We start from the raw sequence: 25,164 nt of genomic DNA on the forward strand, positions 1-25,164 counted from the left end.
AATATTCATTAGTTTGTTTTTCTGAAACATCTGTTTTACAGTGCAACATCTTTACACAAAACATGGTATATTGATTATTTTTGGATGTAAATGTATTTTTTCTCAAGTGATGTTTTGAAAAGAAGCTAAACTTCAAAACTGATTGAAAGATGTTAACATATACTTGTCCCTATAAGAAGTATACCAAATAACTCTAAGCCCTAAGTTTGCAAACCTTTTAAAAAGTCACATAAAATTCTTAGGACAGAAAATTACTCATTATTTGTAGTCGTTTAGAATAATGTACTTAGTATGGTAACTTGTATTTTGTAGACAGATGTTAGTAGACTTATTAATCAGCAATAGGTAACTTGAAAGAAAATTGGAAACTTGCCAGTTAGTACTGAACAATTACTATGGGTACACTTAAGAATAATAATACGGGGCTGAGGATTTAGCTCAGCGGCATAAGCGCCTGCCTTGGAAGCAGGCAGTCGTGAGTTCGATCCCCAGTACCGATAAAAAGACAAAAAGAAAAAATAATAACACATTGACATTGACATAGTCACCTTATTTGCATAATATGAATACCAGGAACATTTTCAGATAAAGAATCTCAAATAGGCATAAACATGGGAGTAAATGGAGAAGGGCAAAAGCAGAGCATCTACTTAAAAGCTTTTGCAACTCTGGAGTGAAAATGGATGGGAGACAGTTAGATGGCTGTTTGTGGCAAAATTCAAGGAAACAGACAAAGGCACAAGGGGACAGTTGTGGGTGGCATTTGAACACTCGCGCTGGGACAGTGCAGAGCCTGGGTTCAATGACTACTGTCTTGGACTTCTGGGAAATGAATTTCTTCTCTGTATCTAAAGCTTCACACCAATAAACAAAAAATTTAAGATCACTCAGAGGGGTAAATATAGCCATACTTATGACAAGTACTTTCTCAGTGTTATGCCTGGCCTATGGAAATTATTCAATAAATTGTGCCATTAATTATTATTACAATCTTTACTATTATTATAATTGTTAAAACTAGTATCATTCTTAAGATCAAAGTTAGAGGGTGAGATTAGCTGAGAATAATTTCACACACAGAGTACACCAAACTAACTGTCCGTAAACTCAGGTTATGGTTTTAACAAATAAAAGATATTGTCATAAAAACTAACTGGAATTAATATTGAAATGTACTGCTATGTAATATTATTATCTGGCCAAGTCCAAATAATATATTTTAGGTACTACATATAATAAAGAGATATGTGTATAATATTAATATATTTTATAAATTTACCCATATATAAAATATAAATGTATAAACATTACTTAATAGCAGGGATGTGTTGCGAGAATTGTGTTCACTGAGAGTTTGTCACTGTGCAAACACCGTGGAGGGTACTTACACAGCGAAGGGGGCGGCAGCGTCTCTAGTGATTCACCACCTGGTGATTCACCATTGCCACCGTTAGATATGTGATGGGCTATCAACTAAAATGTCACTGTGCAGTGAAGAACAATACTAGAAATGTGTCATGTAAAGGAAAAGTGTGTATACACTATATATTTTGTATTCTGAACGGTGGACACATGGATCAGTTGATAAGAATGGTGATTTTGCCAAAATGATTGCACTGTGGTATCACGGTAAGGAAAGTGCTGATGTCCCTTCCTCTGCTCACTCTTGGGGTTCGCTGCTTAGCTAGCGTGCGTTAAGCCTGCCTTGCAGGATTTACTTATAGACAGCACAGGGAATCCAGGAAGTCTTGGCGCCTACTTCTAATAGGTCTTCATGTCTGGGAGGCGGAGCCAGCAGCTTTAATCCAGGTTGTAAATCTGTTTCATGATTTAGAGTTCAGATGATCTGGGGGCGTGGAGTGAGGGCTCTGGTGAGGTACCTGGACCTTAGAGTACTGGAGAGACGCTCAGAGAGCGAGGACCAGGGCAACAGAGACGAGATGCTGAGTGCTGCCCTGGAGGGAGCCACAAGTGTAGATGCACCTGCTATTTCCGGATCAGGAAGACTGGAGTGGAAGCCTGAGCAGAAATTTAATGTACTGGCAGGTGTGGGGATGCATCTTGAGGGCCCAGCAAGGCTATTTCTCCTAATTTATGTAGCTAAAAAGGAAACAGTATAACAGAACATTCTAAAAAATAATCTCAGCCTTGAAAGGCAAACTAAACTGTAAGAAGAAATGGAAACAAACCAACCAACCAACCAGCATGAAAGAGGGTATGAGAAGGGTGAAGAGAAGAATATTAGTTCCTAAGGGAAAAAGGGAAATGAGGGAGGGTTCTGTCCTGGCATTTATACTGGAGAGAGAGAGAGCAAGCAAGAGGCAGGTAGAGGGCCAGAGAGACAGAAACAGAGACAGAGAGACAGAAAGATGGACAGAGAGAGACACAGAGAGAGACAGAGAGAGAGAAACATTTCTTTTTAAACAAAATTAACGACGCAGACACACATCGCCAAACTATGTCACCAGCATCCTTCTGTTTTCTCTCTTTTCAGAATGGGGCAGGCATTCTAAAGGATGCTGGAGAATGATACTGGAATATTAATTTGCACTACCACTTCAGTAACCAGTGGTTGTGTCTGAATCAATGAGCATGGCTTTGTTTTTTTATTTTCATGTACTCTTTTTGACTTGTAATAGTACAGGTATGCAGTATTTGATGGTTACATTCACTAGAGGGGACTGGTGCTCACACATAACACACTTTAATTCCCTTCTTTTCTCCTCCTTCCTTTACTCCCATTTTATTTTTCCAGCATCAGATTCCTTCTTTATTTTGTAAGATCTTATTGCGATCTTATTGATCTTCCTTCCTCCAGTGTTGGAACTTAACCCTTGAGCCTTGTTGGGAGTGCAGCCTACGGGAGGAGAGCTCCTCCCTCCTAACGGGACTCGGGGCGCTGTGAGCACAGGTTTTCACCCTCTCCCTGCCTGCTGCTCTGTGCTGTTCCTCACCAGATACCAGCACCTGTGTCTCGGACTCCTCGGCCTCCGGAACTGGAGGAATTCATTCCTGGCCTCACAAGCTGGTGTACTACTGCAGCTGCACAGAGAAGACTAAGACAAGAGCTATCCTTCCCATTTAACAATGAAAATTCTGTTTAGTGAGAAAATAAATTCAAAAAAGTGGTCCAAAGCCTGGTAGTTGTGTTTTTCAGTAGCTGGAAAACAGGTAAATTCTTTGTGAAAGGCGAAGAAATTGCTCAAAAGAGAACTGAGATGGGGACAAGAAGAAAAGAAAGAAGGGAAAAGAAATGAAAAGCTATATAAAGATAATAGATATAATATATATATGCAAGAAAGATAATATACTACTAATCTATCAGTTCATCAAAAAGTACTGTTTGTGCTTTCATTGTTTGATCAGTTTTCATGCCTGTTCTTATAATGTGAGCCACTACTTTGAAGATAGCAATACGCAATTTATTAACCACTGTTAGTCTATCATGTTTTTAAATTCCGTATCATCTGTATTCTTTTTTCATTTTAAAATACAAATAAATAAATCACATGAATATGAATGATTTTCACTAAATATCTCTATTTGATAATGTGTACTTGTAGAAAGAGCTATACTATAAGAAAAAATTTATTTAAAAAAATTAAAAAGCAGTTATTTCAATATATAAAATGTCTAGTTTCCAAGATACAATACTTTGGTATGTGTCTTTATTCAAAAAGAACAAATGCAACTATTTGTTTAAATATCAAAGTTTTTCAGGATTATAAAAGGAATATAAAACGTCTTATTTCAAAAACAATCATTTTTACATGTAGTTTAACTCCTTAATAGAATTCACTGATTATATTTAAAAATATGCATTCTCACACATAAAAGGATGTGACTACTTGACTTCTGCTCCTTCACTAAATATTGTGTATTATTCAGCTTTTCTATGGCTGTAGGACAAAAATAACAAACCTGAAATTTATAGGAGGAGCTTATTTTGACTCCTGGTTTCGGAAGGTGCAGTCCATGACAGATGCGAGTGGTGGAGGAACACTGCTTCAGGCATGAAGCAGAGAGGAGGAGCAGCCAGGGACAGGAACATACCATCCTCCATGGTATACCCGGAACACTGCCACTTAGAGCTAGGTCCTGCCTCTGAACACATGAGACTTCAGTGGGCATTCAAGACGCAAATGAAAGCACGATAATTAAATTATATACATTCCTTATCTAGAGTCTTCATTATTCGTGTTATAAAAATGACGAGTCCAAAGACTAAAGACCTTATTTACTCTTCTTATTGTAGAATAAACCTTCAGTCTATTAAACACGCAAATACCCACACTGCATAGAATCAAGGCTCAGATTAATTTCTGAGTCTCTAGCTATACACAAACAAAAATAAAATTGGCTTGTGCATACTAACATTTTCTGGTGTCTTAAATTGAACTCAGAACCCTGTGCTTGCCAGGCCGTTGCTGTATCACTGAGCTATATCCCCATGTGTACTAACTTTTGAATAGAATATACATTGTCATACAATAAAATTTATTGTTCAAAAACTTTTAAGACTTGGCCTGAGATCTATATCTATAGCTATATCACTCTCTATATATCAATAAAAGGCATTATATTTTCAGTCACTGCACAACCAACTACCAGAAATGCAACAACTTACAACAGCACATTCTATTTTAATTAACATCATGTTTTACAAGTTTTATAAAGGTTGTGATGGCCAGGGTTTTGTAAGCCTATCAGGAAAAGTTTTGCAGGGCTGCTTCCATTCTGGGGGGATTCTAAGAAATAATTTCCTTCTAATTGCATTTGGTTTTGAAGCTGAATATAATTCCTTTCAGTTATAAGACTGAACTTGTCTGTGTTGGCTGTCAGTTCAGGATTGTTCTCAGCATTTAGCTGTCATCTGGTAGATATTTAGGGCCCTCAGCTTCAAAGCCAGCTATAGAAAAAAATTATCTTGAGTCAAATATCCGTAGCTCTAACTGAAGTTCTGACTTCCTTTACATTTTGTTCTAAACCTCGATTTAAAGGGTTGATATGGTAGGGTCAGGCATGCACAGAGAATCTGTTTTTCCTAAAATCAACAGTGCTACACATCATCACGTAATTGCAGACACAAGACCCCTTGATATCCACATCCCTAGAATTATATGGGTGTCAGTACCACGTCATCACAGGAAACTTGGTGAACTTCTCAGAATTCTTCCTACTTCAGGCACTTATCAAATTTCTACCTGCTCACAGTCTTAACTCAGGCCAGAAAAGAGTGGGCAGCTGAAGAGATATCCACATCCCAAATCCTTGAATGAGCCAAGTGGTAAGGAAATTGGCAGAGCTAAAAATTCTAACGAATATTGTTTTAGTAAGGGGATATGCTTCTGTCCAAGAATGGCACATATCAAAGATGATTTGCAAATAAGCCAGAGAAACTATGAAAATAATGAGAAAAGGAGGAAATACTTGCCAGAAATCCAAGCAAGCTTGGTTAGTTTCAGACATGTAATGGACAAGTGGTACAAATCCCAATACCATATTTCTGAAACTGTACTCATTATTTATCAGGTCACTTTAATAAGCACTGGGGTAGAGGCTACGTGAATGAATGTTCTGGAAAGTTTCACTCTCTGGGGAAAATAAAACCATATAAACAGATAATGTTAATACTGTGGCTGTGAGAAATGTGACATAAGGTAAACACAGTGCCAGGTGGAGTCAGAAAGACAAGAGCAAAATCTGGGTGGCCCTTAAAGTTGAAATGCAAAGAGTCTGGTATCTGCAAGCCAGCTCTGGATCCCAGCTACGTATTTACCGTCTAGATGACTTTGGTCAAGGTCCTGACCACCTCACACTGTTTCCTTATCTATATCATGTAAGAAATAGCATTTTCCTTCCATGCAGCTGTGAGGTCTACCACAGCTTGGGAGCTTTCAGGTCTACCTTAGCTCTGTCTCCTCTTTTCTATCAAATACATAACAATTTGGGAACCAATGTGTGTAATCATTATGGACGAATTCCCAGGGGAATAGCTGATCATGAGAAGACCTCTGGGAAATGGTTTTCATGTATATTTATGCCATTTACAATTATTACCATTAATATTCATGTTAATAATAATAAATACAATTAATAAACCAGTTAGATAAGTGTTACACGCACATTAAAAAGTTTAAGGAGGCATACATGTTTGTATCCCTTTGCTTGTGTACATATGTGTACGAAGAGAGAGCCAGAGAAGAAAGATCTTTCCCTTCTTGGCCTCTCTGCATACTCATGGGTTAGATGCAGGGCTTAGAGATAAGGTCATCTGCTATAGCTATCATTGAAATCCATGGGACTTCCAGAGAGGTTGACTAGGGTCACGATGTCTTTGAGCCTCCAGAAGACCCCTGTCCACCTTCAGAGTTCATATCAACTGAGAAAATAAATGCTTCTACTACTCAAACTCATTTCAGTCCACTATCTCTTCATGGTGTTTTCCTTTGTGCAACACACATTGCATCTAACCTGGGACTCAAAGTGGCAGTCACTCCGCAGTGAAGCTGCTACTGTGGTATCTTCAGTAAGCTGAGGTGTCTACTGTCCCCAGAGGGGTCACCAGTGTGGAAGCATCACAAGTTGTGCTCTCTGATGTTTGTCTCCTGTCCTTCCTCCTCATGGTCTCCACCCAGGCTTTCCAAGAGTGGCTCAAGGCATGAGGAGGCGGGAAGCAGTAACCATGCTGCCATCTGCTGCCCGCAGCCTGCTGTGCTCACCACCTCTGCTTCCCTTGTCTTTGCTGCCGGACAACTGAGGGTCGCACTTCCTCCTGACACCCAGAGCTGGGCCTGTTAGATCAGTTTCCTCAGCAAAACTCTGGGGCTTCTAGCAGCCCAGCAGCAGAGAAAGTCACATCTTACACTGGGTCTAAGGTCACTGTCCTCTCCAGCTGCCACCTACTTGGTTTCACATAAGGGCAGCCAGACCCCTCATGCGATGCACAGCAGCAATGGAGCCCATTCCTCCTGCTGCTTCTTCCTTGATTTGCACAGGAACAAAGTGGAAGTACTGACAACACTTAACTGAAAGGGTCCACATAGGTACAGGAGGAGGTGACAAGGGAACTTCTCAGCAGAGTAGCAGCTCACAGAAAGAATACAACCACCATGGTTATAATTCTCATAACTGTCACTCTTGTCCTAAACATCAGTACATCATCGTTTTAATCATCATCATCACCATGCATCTTCCAAGAGTTGGAAGTTCTCCCTCAGGAGCTGCCCAAAGACAGGTCCCACTGTGATGTAAATCTCCGCAATATGCCTCTGTTGGCCACAAAAATCAAGCAATCTGAGTAGCCATCTGTTTGGATGCCTTAAAACTTTCAATAGCACTTAAGAAATTCCTCCAATTCTTTGACAAAGGTTGAAATATTATGCAACAGGAATTTGTACATGGAATATGTTGGATAATGGAGAAGGCATACATACAGTATGTAGTTGGGATATGTGGAAGAAATATTTTATTCTAAACTTCTCTTCAGCACATTATTAGGCTCTAATAACTCCCAAAGGAGGGACACCTGACCCAGGTTAGGCTAAACTAAGAAGACGAATAAACCTTTGGCTGAGTGCCTGGAGCTGAGGAGGAGATAACTCAGTGATAGGGGTAGGGTACAGTCCCCGGCTCAAAGCCAGGAATTCATGAAACTGCACAAGTTAGGAAGGGCCCTTCGCAGAGCTGTACACCATACACGTAAGGAAAAGCCAGGTCAGCGTAACTGAGCAGAGGTTATGGGGAGAGTATCACCAAGAGGGAATCTGCCAGGATCCTACACAGTGAGGGACTTGATCATGGCTGCAAATAAAGACTGTGATCTATATAATATTCTCGCCTCAGGTTAGGGTGACTGCTGAGAGCCAGGGGAAGAGATGGGGGCACACGGTGGCTGTAAGAAAGAAGAAGAACCCAGAAGCTTGGAAAGTTTGGGTGAGAGAAGCTAACCTAAGACAGAAATGAGGGGCATAGTAGGCTCCCCAACTCTAGGAAAAAGCAACCAGGACTCCTTTCCAGATAACAGAAAAGACCAAGTCAGACATTCACCTGCCTGGACGCTATCATCTGCATTTGAATGTTCAAAATGTCTTTAATGAACTCAAGAGGCCCCACTGCTCTGATTTGCAGCTCCGTATAACCTAGAGAGTTCGATGCAGTATCTGATCTGCTGGGACAACATACAGCCCCAGAACCACCTTCCTCTGATTTACAGTGTTCCTGCCATCTCCAGAGCCTTCACTGTTTGACAGGAAGGTGGTTGTGATGAGTGCACAGTAATAACATTTTTTCCCAGTGAGTTTGAATATTGATGTCATTACCAGAAAAAAAAGGAAAAGGAATCAGACCAGTTTCCTATCACTGATAAAGGCAGAACGTCTACTTTAATTGTAAATTATTTAAACTATTTTATAAAAACATACATGAAAATATTACTTGATTGCAATTTTTCTAAGAAAGTCTCTCTCTGACTCTCTGGTATCACTAAGAAGTATGAATCAACGCCTAAATCATCACACACATCTTTAACTGTCCAATTTTAAAGATAGGATTGATATGCTACTTTGGTTAAATATTGCTTTTGTTGTTCTACTGAGGTAAGTCTCTTACCTTTAAAGTATGCTTTGTTTTCCAAAGTGCACTTCTGAAGCTGAGCACAGAAGTAAGTTATGACAAGAAAAGAAGAGTGGTAGAGTGGGTTTTTCGCTGAATGAAATATCAATTTCTGGGCATGGGATTTAGCTCAGTGGCACAAGAACCTGCCTGGCAAGCCCAAGGTTGTTTATCACCCCGGTACCAAAAAAACCAAAAAAACAAAAAAACAAAAAAAAAACTCAATTTTGGTAGTGAAAATCAGCAACATCAATTAAATGTTTACATGTGGGGTAATAAAAACACAGTGAATATTAAGAAATGTATTATAGCAAAAGATTGTCATTAATCAGAATTCTCTCTTGTGCCTCTTGGCAAAGCTTTCCTGGAAGTCCTCGTTCATAAGTGTCTTACTCAGTTGGGGCTGCATAGATGTTTTTTTAAAATCAGTTTAAGAAGTTTACCTTCAGTGATCATTTTGACTTTAGAAAAAAGTCAGAAGTGACAAAGTGCCACATCTGCAGAATAAGGCGCAGGAGGACACACTACTGTGGTCCCGTGAGCGTGGCTTCCTGTTGGACGGTATCCAGCAGGGTAGTCTTGGTCACAGCTCATTAGAACAGGAGGAGGACCAGAAGAGGTGCTCCAGAAAGTCGCAAACGTAGAAGTGTGTTGGAAGGAAAGAGGATTAATGCAGGTCATCAATGGAAATGTGTCTTTTGACATAATACATTTTAAGTGTGATGCACACTTCGTATTATATGGGCACAGATTTGTACATTATGGAGATTTTAAAAATGGAAAATTGTCAAGCTTGCTGAAAACTGATACTATACATGGTAAGAGAAAATAGTATCATCTTCACTCAACAGTTATCTCATTCATATTTAACACAGATTTGTTGATACTGCATCACAACCTAGAAGCGAGAGTTGTACCATCTAATACAAAAAGAAACAAAATTGCCCTGGGGTCATTTTTTCTTCTCAATTGGTAGTTCAATGGTATATTTTGCTGAAGACACTGGACTTTGGATCTTAGAAAAGAAATGCACTCAAGATAAATCAAATCACATGAAGGAAGAGGAAAACAGAAGACACACAGACAACATACAGCCAGTCTCAATAAAAACTATACTAACTAAAGGAAACTAAATCTCCTCTGGTGCCCCTGTTGGGCTGCTACCCATCACAGAGTCCTCCGTGGCTACCATTCCTGAGGGCAGACACTGGGTGAGTCACTCTGGGTTCCTACCATTTCAGGTCCAGTTGGCAGCTGGGAAATGAGGCACTGACTACAGCAGGGTCCCTCTGACCTGTTCCTGGAGGGGCTGGGTGAGTGCAATGGGGAAACAATGGACAGTATGCAAAAACATCACACCAGAAGAAAGATCAGGAGCATGAACACTAATGATAACTAGACAGATGCTGAAACACTGGGCCCGAAACCAAGACAGATGTCAACTCAGTGTTTCACAAGGACTTCTAAAATCTGAGTGTTGGCCTCTTACGGTGTTCTGCTTTAACCAAAAGATCTTCAGACATACACCATAACGTGTAGCGAAGCAAACACACCCTTAATTTTCTCCCCCTACTTTAGGGTCCCTTTCCATGACTCAGCTTCTCAATCTAATTTAAAGGGAACACAATTCACTTTTCCTATCCACGATGCTTTGACTAATCTGGATGCTTAGATAAGTCTGTGATGAGTATAAGAGGGGGCAGTGAATCCATCTGGAGCTCCATGCACATGACATGGCTGGTTTTGGAAGCACGTAAGTGTCCACAAGTCCTACACACCTGGTGTGCAATCCAAGCTGCTAACCCAGAGTAACAACACAGGGTAGAAAGATTTCCACATAAAGGTCTATCACATCCCATCAAGAAGAGAACAGTAGCAAACACACTGCTACCGGGCTACATCCTTGAAAAGCCAGAGTAACTTTCCACCTAAGACAGCGCCTTGCAAATGCAGAGCACACAGAAGCAGCTCGAGCAGATGACTGGAAATTACATCTGCGAGCAATAAAAGCTACACTTTATAGAACTTCATTGATGCTGCTTTCACAGAAATGTCCAACACTCTTTCGCTCTTACACGTGAGAACATGGTCCTTTGCGGGATAATTGATTTGTGGTCAAGGAACCAGAGGGTTGTTTTGTCCTTTAACATTTCAGAGACTCCAGAATCATTTCCATCCCTGGACGACAAAGTGTTTTCATGTATGAGGAACTGAATGTGTGGTTGGTATCTGAGAGACAATTTATAACTTGTCATTATATATTATCAAGCAATATGTTTTATGCCCAAGTGTCTTTCTCTCTCTTCTGTTTCAGAAATTTGTAACACTGGATCATTTAGGAATTTTAAAAACCAGAAAACAAACCGAGCTGGGAGCATGTGATTTGGCATTTCCTGATTTCCAGCAAACTGACTAAAAGCAAAGTTTCCCCTTTGTGTAAAGTTATATAATTTGCATTCAGGGCAGGCATTAATTTTGTTAAAAGAGTTTCAAGTACAAATCAGGTCATTCTAGACACCTTTTGAACATCTTAAATCAGGTCAGTTAGGATTTCTTTCCAACGTCTGACTGAACGCTCTAATTCCCTGGCCAGGTTTGAAAGGAGAAGATAAACAGCACGATTCACTCTGGAAGGCACTGAAGCACAGAAAATTCGGAGAGTGGAGGGCGGGTACCTGATGCTGTTCATGCTGCCTGCCTCGGATCCAAGCTTGCATCGCTCCAGCTGGCTGGCAACGATCTGGCGTTCAGCCTCCAGCTCTCGGGTCAGCCTTTCAAACTGTAATTCCTGAAAGAAACCCACCGAAAAAGATGAATGTTATCAACTGCAGGAAATGCGAGACTCAGACCAAAAGGACAGGATGGCGGAGGGGGCACTGGAGACAGGACAGAATGCGGAATTCGAGCAACAAAGGACACTCCTAGGAAACCAGAATTTGAGCTTGGGTTTAGGACCCCCAAGAGCTGTGAGGCCCCCAGTAGCTTGTTTCAGATTCTATTTCAGTATCTGCAAAAGCGGTTTAAAGTATTTTATAAGTTGGAGTGGAAGACTGAGTGAGATACACAGTGTCAAAAATTGTCTTTCTGCTTGTGGCAACTGATCAGTATTCAACAGATATTAATAATTGTGACACCCAATATGTAGCATTTAATAAAGAGACAATTCATTCGCTATCAGGATTTGCGCTGTTGTCTTTATCCCCTAACGGATTTCTAGCTGCTTCTGTGTATGAGTTTGGGCATCAAATTACCTCCACATTATAAGCTGAAGAAAGTAATGCTTTACCTTCCAGCGTGATGACAATGACAATGATTGTGAACAATCTAATTTGCAAAATCTTACTTGATGCACCACCTTAAAAGCAGTCACATCAATAAAAAGTCTCCCACAATGCTGACTAAAGTTTTGAATTAACTTTAATGAAACATGGTTCCATCAAACACTAAAGACTGTAGCTGTTCCAACTACAACACGTTTACACCACATTTTATGTTTCTAATATACCATACTTTACTCTTTAAATTTTATTTTTCACTATGCTATTAACAAACAATTATAGCAAGTCATGTATTTTAATTAAAAGTTTCAGGAGGTTTTACAATTTTACATTTAACTTCTTTTAAAAGTATATTATCTGCACAGTTACATTTCAGGGATAAAAACTGGGAATGTTCTCTCATACTAAAGAGTATGTGTGCATTCTGGGGGACTATAACTTCTAAAGTTGCATGGATGTGTCTTTCAAAACATAAAACTTTATTAGCTACGCTGGCTATGCTAAGCTATAGAATATGACGTGCCTTCCACATACATTACAGATTGCTTATAACTATTCTTTTATACATTTTTTTTTGTTTTTATGCTGACATTAATTCAGGGGATGAAGTGAAAGATGCTGCAGATGAAAGTTTGATTCTGGCTTGTGGAGAAGCTGTGATTCTGGCTTGAGTGTGTTGCTGTTTAAAAGCAGACTTTCATTACCACCCATTCGGAGGGTCCTCAGGACTATCCGTAAGAAACGATACCAAGACCTCTGCTGAAGGAGTCTAAGCCAGCTCACTTCCCCTTTGTCTGTCGCCAAGTCCACTGCTTTAGCCGCTCTCGCTCACAAAAGTATCCAAGTTCTGAAAGACTTTTCATTTCCAAGTTTTAAAATACACTGTGCTTCGAGTCTGTGAACAGGAAACTAACCCCTGTCTTTGCCTTAATAATACCTGAAAAACCTAATATTTGCATTCCTTTTGTGACCTTGGGACCTAACACAAGTCCTTATTTTCCGCACCTTTTCATTTTTCTCCTTCTACATCCATCCACCTCCTGACAGCCTTTTCCTTTGAGAAAGCTCTATCTCCCTACATCCTATTATCTGTTATTTTGCTATTTAAAACTTGTGTTTCAAGGGAAACTGTGCAATATACAAGTTTGTAGGACAAGTTTCACTCGACAGTATGGTTTCGGGGTGCACCCATTTTCACACAATGACTGAAGGTGATCTTTCTTTATGAGATTGGTTTACCACTGAGTGAGAATCCCTCCTTTTCTTTAGTCATTTACCTGCTGATGGACATAACAGGCCGCTTCCAAGATGTAGCGATTGTGGATTGCGCTGCTGCACAACTGGCTACGTGTGCAACAGGAGAGGGACCAAGAGATGGCGGGGAGGTAGGAGGGAAGGGAATGGGACTAAAAAAAGGAATTCAGACACACTCTGTGCTTGTACTGATTCCCCACAAGGAGCTGTGAACACCTCAAGCTTGACATGTATTATAAACAGAGACTGATGAAGAAAATACCATCATACTGAAAAATACCCTAATATTCAAAGACTATATAGAGTGTTCCCACAGCTAGATGGAAATTTATGGCATGTGTTACCTTAATAGAAATGTTTAATTGCTGCTTCTCCTTGTTAAAAGACCACCAGAGCACCACAGTGCAGCAATCTGATTCAGGATTTGGAAGTCCTGGGCCTCCGGTGGGACACAGGCTGCCGTGGGGTACACAGGCCGCTGTGGGGTACACAGGCCCCTGTGGGGTACACAGGCTGTGACCACAGGATGCTTCCTCTGTGTTAGATTTAAGGCTGGGTGTAATGGGAGACCTCTTTCTCATCTGCATACTACCTTCTCTCCAGACAGGCAGCTTGCAGCGTTCTGCAACCCTCTGTGTAGAATTTATTTCCATGTGCTTTCATCTTCCTTCTGTTTAAAGATCTTCCAGGAATATTTCTTGTATTGTGGGTCTCTAGGCTGTGAATACCATAAGCTTGACACGACCACCCCCAGGACCCTTTTGTAGTATTATGCACCAAAACCAGGTGTGCTTTACCGTGTAGCTACCTCCCATCTCTTTTTTAAAATTTTATTTCTTTGTTTTGTGACAGGGTCTCACTAAATTACCCAGGTGACTTCAAACTTGTGATCCTCCTGCCTTACCCTCCTGAGTAGCTGACATTGCAGGTTAGTACTAACCCCTGGCTCTGCATGCCTTCTAAAGTCTCTATTTAGCTCTCATTTTTCAAAACACGTTTTTCCTCCAAAGTCTCCTCCCTTGTACTAACTTTTGTCACCAGGTACTGCAGACTGAGCCACTCAACCTTCGATTAATTAAAAATTCATTTCCTTGCTTATCTTCCCACTGCCTTTCTCCCTTTTTTTTTCTTCCTTTGATTTTTCTTTCCTGTCACTTTCTTTTTTCTTCCTTCCTTGTCACACTAAACTGCTACATTGCTCAGCATGTATTTAAACTCGTAATCCATCTCCTCATTCTCTCACAGTGCTAGTATTAAAGGCATGCATAACCAAGTCTGCTTCACAGTAAACTTTAACTTTGTGTGTATAATGCCTTGTGTTTCCTGCTTTTAAGACTTTTTTCTCCATTACTGAAAAATTTCACTCTGTTCTGCACATACTGTTTCTGATATTCCTTGGTGAGACTGTATGCTTCTTGTGCTTGGTGCTCGTTGAACTTCCTTTATTTATTTATTTATTTTGGTACTTGAGAATCAAACTCAGGACCTTGCAATTGCCAGGCAGGTGCTGTGCCATTAAGCTTTATCCCTGGCCCTGCTAAACTTCTTTGGGTACATATTTTCCATCAGATATTTAAATCTGCAGCTATTAGTTCTTTTAGAAATGCTTTTCTCCACTATCTCCTCTGTCTTGCAGCTCACACATTACTTTTCTATTTAAAAGTGTGTATATGTGTATGTGTGTTTTATTTTGGTAGCCTCTACGTGTAATCTGGGTAAAATCATCTTTTCATCTGTAATGCTTAATTTACCATCAATCTCATCTAGTGTGGTTCTATGTCAGACAGTAATGACTCAGACATCTGTAGATGCTTCATTTGGGTATTTTCATGACTGTATTCAAGTCTTTAAAAACATGGTATCCACTTCAGTAACTGTTTTAGTGCCTTTATCTCCTAATTCTAAACACTATGTGAGTTTCAGTTGGTTTTCAAACCTCTGCTGAGCTTTGACAGAAACCATTTACAATCATTGGGCTCTGGATGTCTTTGCATTCTTACAAAGGTATCTGCAACTCCTTTCCAGGACACCATTAAATAAGTTGGAAATAATTTGGTGCCTTTGAATCTTACTCAACATCTGTTAACAACATTGAATGTCAGGCTAATTAGCTTGCTCTACTTAGAGAAGAGCTTTCTGAGTGAGCCCTTCCCAGTGGCCCTGAATTATGGGCTTTCCCAGCATAACTGCTAGGTACTTGTTTGTATTCTCGGTGTTGAATGACCTCAGAAACCATGTCATCTCATCCTTCTAGGCAGTTTCTTTGCAGGCCTCTGACAGTTTTCTTACATAGTGGAGTACTCTGCTCCATGTTAAATATGAGAAAGAGACCCCTGGAAGTTTGCCTTTCTGATTCAAGGGCCTATGAATTCCAGCCACCCATATCTTCCAGCACTGTCTCACCCACCCAGGCTCTGTCTGGGTTCTGCTTCCTGCAGCAGAGTCAGCAAAGTGTCTCAAGGCAATTAATTCTTATCTACTTCCAAGCAAACGTTCTGAGACTTATACGGAGGACTATTTCTGCCGCACCACCTCTCTGGAGCTGGGAACTCTCACCCTACCCAAGTCTAGAATTAAGCCTGGAATTCATAACTGAGCTTGTAAATATCAACAAGGAAATGTAGAGTTGAAGCTCTCAAGATTACCACGTGTGACTGATTTTTCCACTAAGGGTTGATTTTTATCCTTAATACGGACCACACTTGTGTCCTAAACACATCAAGAGGAGTCGGAACATATTCCTGACAGAGGCTAAAAATCTTGTGTTTTTGAGAATACATAAGGTGGGGTATGGACAGAAAGATGATGTTCTCTAGTAATAAACCAATTTAGTATTTGGAGGAAAACACATCTTTTGTAGCTGAATAAGCCCTTGATTTCCTTAGAAAATGTGAGCAGGAAGAACACACAAGACAAGCGTGGATGCTAATAAGGGCACAGGAATATTTGAGAAATCAGCTGGGAAATAAATGTAGACATACTCCGTTAAATGTGGAAGGCTGGGAATACAGAATGGGTGACATGAAGATTAATTCAGTGGAGGTGAGAATAGGTGGAAAGATGAAAGATGCTGAAAGATTGTCTAGGTTTGCAGGGAGAAAAATAAGTAGATAAATAATCCTGGGAGAAAGATCACTGGTAAGATTTTGTGGACAATGGAGGATCCACTGTAAATCAAGCTATCAAATAGGAAAGAGACTATCAAGAAACACCAAGGTTACACAGAACCTGGATCAGGAAACAACTAGAGAGGACAGGATTAGAAAGGATACCCTGCAGCAAAAGACGCTGCTATGGCTTGTACCTAGATATGCCCCCAAGCCTCATGCACTCATAGGTGGGGTTTTTGGAGCTGGCTGGATCTAGGGTGTGTGATGCAGGGATTAAGGATGCCCCTCTCTGGGTGTGGGGGCATCAGCCAAAAGGTAGGCAGTCTGGAAAGGACAAAAGGGACATGAAGGAGGAAAGCCTTCTGCTCCTGTGGTTGTTGCTGTTTCTGCCTGCTGCTGCTGCTGGTTCTTTGCTGTCTCTTGTCTGTCTGCCAGGGACTGTTTCTGTTCTGTGATGCCCCTCTGCCATGCCACTCTTCCTTGGAGCCAGCTAGGGACCGAAACTTCCATAAACTGTGACTTGAAATAAATCTTTTCTCCTTTAACTTTGGGTGATGGGTATTCTGTCTTAGCAATCAGAAAAGTATCTAAGACAGATGCTTTTAGGAAAAGCAAAGTAATTTTAGGAGTGTATGTCTCTCCACTCTGTAGGAACTACACTGTTTTAGAGACCATGAAAATCCATAAAAGTATCAGAGATATCATGTTCAAAAATTCATTCAAAATTAATAGTAGCCAGATTTAAACAGTTTTACTGCTAAAATAGCACACCACTGAGTCACATAATACATGAGGATTGTTATAAGAAAAAATATCATATAGTTTATGACTTTGTTCTAAAGAGCCTAAATTAAAAATTTATTTGTTTTAATTAAATGGAGTTTATTAAATGTTTTTAAGTGGCTAAAGACATGTAAAGTCTCTTGGGGGGATTTAGCTAAGTTAATACAAAAATGGAAATCACAGAACTCATAGTTTCATTAGCTGCTCAATAAATATTTTATTGAAACTCACAGTGTAACATCAATTGGGACAGCACAAGCTGATTTGAAGAGGGGAGAAAATTAGAATGCATAGTGATTTTAAATAGTGTGATGACTTCACTAATGACAAAGATGAAACAGAAACTTCACAACAATGTAAGTGGAGAAAGATGAATGAGGCTCTACCTAAGAGAGGATCATGGTGTTCTGCATTGTAGATCTGACTGCTAGGAATCAAGGAAGTGAGATTCAACCTGCCTGTGATTGGCTCATACATTGTTATCAACTTGAGAAGTTTAGAAATTTAAGAGACTCAGCAATGAGGCAGGATTCTTACCTTGCAAACATCCTCAGATTGTGCAAGAGGAGGGCACAGTTTGTGAGTGCTACACCTGCCCTGGGGTAGGAGGTAGACTGCTTACGATATAAAGAAGTGGCTTGTCCCCTCCCCTCCTTTGCTCTGGCTGCTTTTGCTGGCTGCTGCCTTGAAGCTGTGTCCTGGTGTCATGCCTCCTGCCCTCCTGCCTTGGAACCAGCTGATTATGAACTAGCTGATTATGGACTGAAACCTCCACAGACTAAATAAACCTTTCCTTCATTTATTTGGGGTACTAGGTATTTTGTTCCAGCAATGAGAGAAAAGTAATCAAGACACTTTTCCATACCTAGGTCAAGTGGCAGGTGGTCTCCAAACATACTCAGAGAGACTGTTCTGTACACTGTAATGCTAAGGCATAAATGCTTCCTTCCCCTGCTACAGAGGAAAAAAAAAAAACAAAAAACAAAAAACAAAATTTTGGGCCATACCCATCCAGGCATAATAGAAATAGTAGGTAAAGTTTTCATGTCTTCTGAGAGAAGAGTACCAGAGAGGAGGGTGCAATGTCAAAAAGGCCTGCAATTTGTTAGATTTAACCACACTGGTTAAGGCTGGGGAGCTCTCCTCCAGGAGATCTCAAAAACAAAACAAAACAAAATCAATCAATCAATCAAACAAACAAACAAAGACACCTTGTCTCCCTGCTGGGACATTCTAAATAAGAAAGGAAAATCTAGCATTGAGGTACTTATGGCAGTCTCTAAAGAGAAGGAAATGCTGTCACCGAAGTGACATAATGAACCTAAAAGAGACTATGTTAGGTGACTTAAGCCAGGCACAGATGGTAAGTTACCTGAATTTTTCATGGAATTTAAGGAAGCTGAAATCAAGGGGGCAGAATGGTGGTTACCAGCGGTAAGGTCAGAAAATGCATTTGGGGAAAGTTTGGTTTAAGAATATAAAATTTTAGTCAGAACAATAGGTACAAGCGACCTAATGGATAACATGAGTCTATAGTTAATAATTATGGATTTTATTCTTGAAAATTGATGAGATTTATTTGTCCCAGTAGAAAAAGTGAAAAGTGTGTGAGGCTTGAGGTTTGTGCATGAAGGTGTTCCATAATGTGTATTTCAAAATAATATCTTGTACAAAGTAACAATTTTAGTTGTCACTTTAAATTATTAAATAGTATGGAAAAAGTGCATAAAACATCCCTTGCCATACAAACATTCAACTCATTATCTATTCTCGAGTTTTTGTGCCAGCTAGATGGAGAAAAATCTTAAAGGAGGAATCAGAATGTAATCTATAGTTTTATATCTGAGCAAAGTTCTATATTTAGGAAAATATTTGTTTTGATACAAGATCCCAATTTATTGCTTCCTGAATGAAGGTGATGAGTTGTTTTTGTACAATAATTCTTCCAAGGAAGTTACTCATGATCACATACATGTGTAAGCATACTAGCTAGGGTGTTGCTGGAGCTCTAGAAAGTAAGTTCTGTGGAATGTCTTCACTACCATACTATTCTCAGGAACTATTACCCTAAAAATATACAGCAAAAAAAAGCAGTTATTACTTGAAAGCGCTTAGCAGTGTTTGTCTGATTGTGTTGCTTAAATTTCCTCTTCCTTTATAATCACTACCTCTGATATTACACAGAAACACACACATGTGTGCACACACATATACACACATACGATGGCCACATTTCCCATATTTCTAATTGCATAAGGGAAAATAACTGCCATTGTTTTGAAATTCAATGTCCAGGTACAAGTTGAAATGGATCAAAGGGACTGGAAATATAGCTCACTGGTATCAGTACCTGCTTTGCAAGCACAAGGTCCTGAGTTTGATTCCCAGTACCTAAATAAACAAATTTTTTTTAAAAAAATAGCCTTTGGGCTGGGAATTTAGCCCAGTGGTGTAAGTGCCTGCTCTGTAGGTACAAGGTTGTGATTCAATCCCTGGTACCAAAAAATGAAAAAAAAAAAAAAAAAAAAAAAAAAAAGGGGTCAAATATTCATCAGGTTTATGTGAAAAAAAAGTCAGCAAAGATCCCTGTCTCCTTGCTTCTTTTTTTCCACAGGCATCAGGTTTGAATCTTTTATCTGATTTCTAAAATTTGTAATTCAGCCTCCTGATTACCATTCCTGTTCAGTGCTATTCTTAATCAGTTAATTTCCAGAATTTCATATGGTTCCTCTGTCATCCTGCATATGTACACTTTCCATCTTCTTCCACCTACGCTAATTCTAGACAGAATAGTATAACAATTGTAAGGACTTAAATACTGTATGTTAAAATCTGTTTTGAACTCACGATCTACCGCTTGCCAGGCAGGTGCTTACACTGCTGAGCTAAATCCCTGCCTCGCCCCGTGATGATATCTTAATACCCTGGGCATCATAGTATAGGAGATTGGTCTTTGGAAGTCAGGAGAGTGGTGTCTTTACGAGTGGGATTGGTGGCTTTGTTGAAAGGCCTCCGGAGACGGTTCGTTCTCACTACCACACAGGAATGCAGCACAAAGGTCCCATCTACGAACCAGCAGAGAGGCCTCTCGGACACCTAACCTCTTTCCGCCTCAGTCTAGGACTTCTTAACCTCAACAACTGTGAGAAATCAGTTTCTGCTGCCGAGGACTCACACAGTCGAGGTGTTTTATTACAGCTCCAGGAAGAGATGAAGAGAAAATGTAAAAGTGAATCACTGAGTTCATATACAACATTTTGATTTCCCAAGTTCTCAACTTATATTTTGTTCCTTTGCTTAGTTGTCTACGTGATTACCACAAATGCAGTCCCAGACTCCTTCAGTTTGTGCAGATCTTTCCCCCGCACAACCAACCCATGGGATAACATGTCACTATAACTAGTGCAGCAATCCCTTCAGAGCTCCGGACCTGCTCAATCATCCTTCCTTGTCCAGCTGTCCCCGGGAAGGCTCCATGGCACACGGGTGACTTCCTTCGTCCCTCTCTTTCATAAATTCCATCTCCTCACTGACTGCCTGCTTCACTTTACCCCTTTGTTTCCTTTCCTGGTGAAAACTTTCTTCCAAGAAAGTCACAGCAGCTTTTCTTTTTCTGGAGACCTCACACATCTGCATGTTTTCTATTTCACTCACACATTTTGTTAATAACCTGCCTGGTGATGCCCATTCCGGTTGACTATTATCTTCTTTGAAAGTCCTGTAATGTCTCCAATGTTTTGGTTTTATTCTGTACTGTTTTGTTCAATTTTATTATAACTGATGATACAGGCAATTCTTTTTAAGATAGCAAGAGGCAGTATGGTAACCATTGTTGATCTCCTAGTATTTTGTTTTCACATTATCTATTATGTCCACCCTTTTGATTTGACTGACTCTGTTCTGTTATGTCACATTTGGTTTTACTCTTTTCAAAAAAAAAGTAATAAGAACTGTGGGAGTCATAAAACCCAAAATGTGTAATTGTCATTGTACAAAAGAAAGGAAAAGAAAGTGCTCTAAAGAATATAACTGCATGTATATTTAAGAGCTTAAGATAGATAATCATATTACTTAGTTTTATTGGATCACTGAACAAAACTGTTTCCAGTCTCACTGTTTGACAGTCTACTTTATACGCTTTAACTTTGTAACTTGAACAACTATTTCTAAGATAACTATGTAACCTATTAACTAGTGATTTCCTATTGTTTATTTTTTTCTGAAATTCTGTATAACTTGTACCCTTTTTCTGTTTTTTTCTTTCTCTCCTTAAATGAAAAAAAAAAAAAAATAACCTGCCTGGTTTTTAGAAAGCAGAACTGGAGGTCGAAATCATTTCCCCGCAAACTTTGAGACCGCGCCTCCTTATGTTCTTCCCTCCCATTTTTCCTTCCTCTGGGCACTCTCCGTGAATTCCCTTGTGGTCTGCAGCATTGTAAACTTTGAGCCTGATCTGCTTATGTTTTATGTCTGACACTGTGCTGACCATGTGTTTCGATCTGGAAACACAGTGCTTAGTCCTAAGTAATCCTTCAAATTATCAAGTATATTTTTAATTATTTTCTCTTTCCCATTTTTAATTATTCTTGTTACATTTTTTCCTTTAATTTTCATTATTTACATATTAAAGTCAACATCTGTCCTGAAGTTTTCTTCTTGTAATCTATTTTTCTTTTTCCATCTCTTTATCTCCTGTTTTCTTTTGGGAAAGTTTCCTCAATTTTCTTATTTAAGTCTCTAATGAGTGATTTCTTATACTTTTAATTTCTAAGAGTTAGATTTCATTTTCGGAGTGTCTTTGAAACAGCACCTGGTATTTATTTTATGGACGTGAAACCATCTCTTTTTGTCCCATAAGATGTTAATACCAGTGTGGTTTGCTTTTATTTCACCCTGATCTGCTGCTCATTTTAGAATCTCTGTCACGTTACAGGTGCTGTGAAAACACTGTGAGTTCTCTGGCCATTGGTTCACATTTGCATGTCGGAGTGAAAGCACTCTTGGCTTGAGTGTGGCCTATCAGAACACCATGCAGAATTCCCAAGAAAAACTTCCAACTTAGGCTCTAGATTTGAGTATAAACGGCCGGCTCTTCCTTTCCTGCAAACTGTGTTGTTGGATTGAAGCTAGGCCAAAGTGAAGAGAGGCTCAAACTATTTAGCAAGTACAACTATTATTCAATATTGTACTCAATACTCTGCCTAGAGGTCTGTAAACCAGCCCTCTCCAGAGAGGCTGTTTGGTGTTTATACTCTAGCCTTTGATATGATGGGATTTAATTCATACTTGAATAGTTTTCTAGACAATCTCTGACTTGTTTCTGTATTCTCTGCACCTCTGCCTTGGCCCACAAACCTTTACAAGAGTTTCCTGTATCCATTGGTCTATGATGTTCACTTTCCCAACTTCCTAGAACTGCACTTTCTTGGGTAGCATCATTGACTGGTTTGTCCATCCCCTACATTTTATTGGTTCCAAGACACACAGTTTTGCCATCCTAATACCTGTAAGTCTACTAACTCTTAAACTGGGAAGAGTTACATTCGATAGTGTAAAACAGTCTCACTGGAAGTAAAGTTGCTTTTCTGCATTAGTCTTGATGCAATTCTAACAACTAATGATCTCTTAAGCTTGGTGAGATCTGGTTCTTTACTTATTCATTCTCTAAGTTAATGGGGTCATTTTTAAAGTTTCCTTGCGATTTGGAAAAGGAAGCTGAGTTAACATAAATGTTCAACCCATCTTCTTTATTTGGTGGTCAGGCAGTTTTCTAAAAGAACATGGGAAACTCAAGGCAAAGGGGATGAATGACAAGAATGAATCTGAATCATCCTGGTCTCTGTGCCCTCTGCTCAACCTCCTGACTTCGAATATTTTAGTTTGCACAGGGTCACGTCTCCTCTTCCCTCCTAAACATAGCCCATCTCCACACCAAGGTACTGGTCATGTTCCTGGTTATGAAGACTTAAAAATGTCCAAAGCCTGCTATACCAAAGATTCAGTGAATTTTCCTCTTGTGCCCTGTTTCTGTAACTTGGTTCACACCTAGTATTATTTTGAGCACATCTGTGGGTGTGATAGAAAGGCAGCCATCATTCTTTGGACCTGCAGTCTTTGGAAGAGCACTTCCCTAACGCGTCTCTGCTGCCTCCGTACACCACTGCTGGGATGCTGTTGGCTGCATTAAATGAATGCTTCACCCATCTTGGGAGCTTTTCCTCTTCGATGCACCACTACTGCACCATGATCCCTCTTCCTGCCTCCTTGTCTATTGACTGCTGGTTGCTTCAGTCCCTATTAGCTCTTAAACGGGCTCTCAGCCAACTGTCCATCTCCTCCAGAGTTTTCGTATTTCTTTAATTCCTTCCCACCTCCACCACGTCTTCGGCTATCTCATCTACAGATGGAGGAACCAATGCAAGACAATCGAGGTAGCTCCATGTGAAATGAAAGACTGGAAGTTTATTGCTATTTTGTTTCAGGGCTGAGACTGCATGATTTCATGGCATCCGACAGTAACTCTGCTTGCAACCCTGGGTCAGAATGACTACGCAAGTGAATGCCAGCTGCTATCACTGTCAAATGTTACTCATGCGTGTTTTTCTACCAAGGAGAAGGGCAGAGTCTTCCCCGGCTTCCCACTGCACAGATGAGTTCTTGCTCCCCAGTAGCCCTCATCTGTACCCATCAAGGGTCTCAAGCAGGAAGTAACCCTCAGCGAGCATTTCTTCTCACGTCACTTTTTATCCCCATTTCACATGAATGAGCTGACATCGCCGCCACCCTTCTTGGCAATGATAATTTCACGTTGCAAGCCAAGTCTGAAGGGAAGGTGGCGAGATGACAGGGTGATAATGGGAAGCCTACAGCAGTGTGTCCAACAAATCTGGGAAGAATGAGCCGTGATGTCAAGATGGAAGGGAACAAATCATTGTCAGGAGTGCGGCTCTGTAGACCTCGCTGGAGAGTCAAAAGCTATGGCAAAGAGCTGTCCGCAAAAGTTTACAAAACTGACAGATTAATGCTTTAAACAACCGCAGTGTTATTCTGGGTCACCTAGCAAGACAGCAGATGACAGGAATCAGCACTCCAAAGCAGAATCACGGGCACTTTTCCAGAACAGTTTCAATGAAATAGAAGAAAAACATCCTCGTCTAACCAACTCTTTCGTTCGGCAGGATCTCCTTTCTTTGCTGTGCCATTTCATTGTGATAAATGTCTTATAGCCAAATAACAGTATTTTTACAGTTTGAGTCACCTGAAAGACAGGAGCCCAGGAAAGTATGGAGGCCACATTTCTTGATAGGTTTAAATGGTGCAAAATTCTAGTGGGTTTGGTTAAAAATTTAGTGGTATTCTTATACTGGTGATCCTTAACTATATCAAAATAATCTCTAGACTTTTTTAATGTCTAGTATTTTCCCCCAAACTCCAGAATAAAATTACATGAAAAATAGGGTTCCAGTATATCCATTTTGAACATTTGCTACTAGTGATTCTCAAGCCTAAATCCGATTGGGAATGACTACTACATTGCTGGCCATAGCACGTAATAACGGCAGTCAATATTTAACCCATTGATTGAATATGCCCTACTTAGCTAAGTGTGTACATGCTGTAACTTGTTCCTTCCTCACATTCAGCCAGCCAGGTAATCACAGAATTGTCTGAGATGCTTCAGAACTGATGATGTTAAGTAGTTTCCCCAAAACTGAGTCGGTACTGCAAAGACAAATCTAAGTCAGTGTAACTTCACAGAACTCTGCCGTCTTCAAACTCAAGGATACATATTCAGTGTCTTACGAAGGCGATGGAATCAGGGAGAATATAGCCAAAGTAATTGGAGAAATTTCTTTAATGAGGAAGAACTAAGGCTCATAACTCTTTTTAGTTTCCCCCACCTGCCTAGGAGTTAAGTATTAGAACCTCTGTTCTAATTCCTCCAGTCGCAGGAGGAATCACACTCACTGTAAGGTTGAAGTTCACACTGTCATACAAACCCTTCCAGCAACAGTACTTAATATTTAAGAAGTTCACAGCCAAGCTCAGGTACACGCGACAAGGGTGGTGATGAACAGGAGCAGACGGGCCCCGCATCCTTGCCTGTGATTATACTATAATGGGAA

At 40.1% G+C, this 25,164-nt stretch overlaps 1 protein-coding gene across 7 annotated transcripts in view; it reads right to left on the reverse strand.

The window, feature by feature from the left end:
* The window catches only part of Ctnnd2 (catenin delta 2), an 813,816-nt gene that overhangs the window by 491,577 nt on the left and 297,075 nt on the right, over nt 1-25,164 (reverse strand). For all 7 annotated transcript variants that reach the window (XM_063257972.1, XM_063257971.1, XM_063257974.1 and 4 more), the window contains one exon: nt 11,289-11,401. In XM_063257972.1, the coding sequence (XP_063114042.1) occupies nt 11,289-11,401 (113 nt within the window). The remainder of the gene's footprint in view (nt 1-11,288; nt 11,402-25,164) is intronic.

The sequence above is a fragment of the Cavia porcellus genome, unplaced genomic scaffold (assembly GCF_034190915.1).
Source record: "Cavia porcellus strain 051 isolate PalLab524CR breed Dunkin Hartley unplaced genomic scaffold, mCavPor4.1 scaffold_11, whole genome shotgun sequence".
In the NCBI taxonomy this organism is placed as follows: Eukaryota; Metazoa; Chordata; class Mammalia; order Rodentia; family Caviidae; genus Cavia; species Cavia porcellus.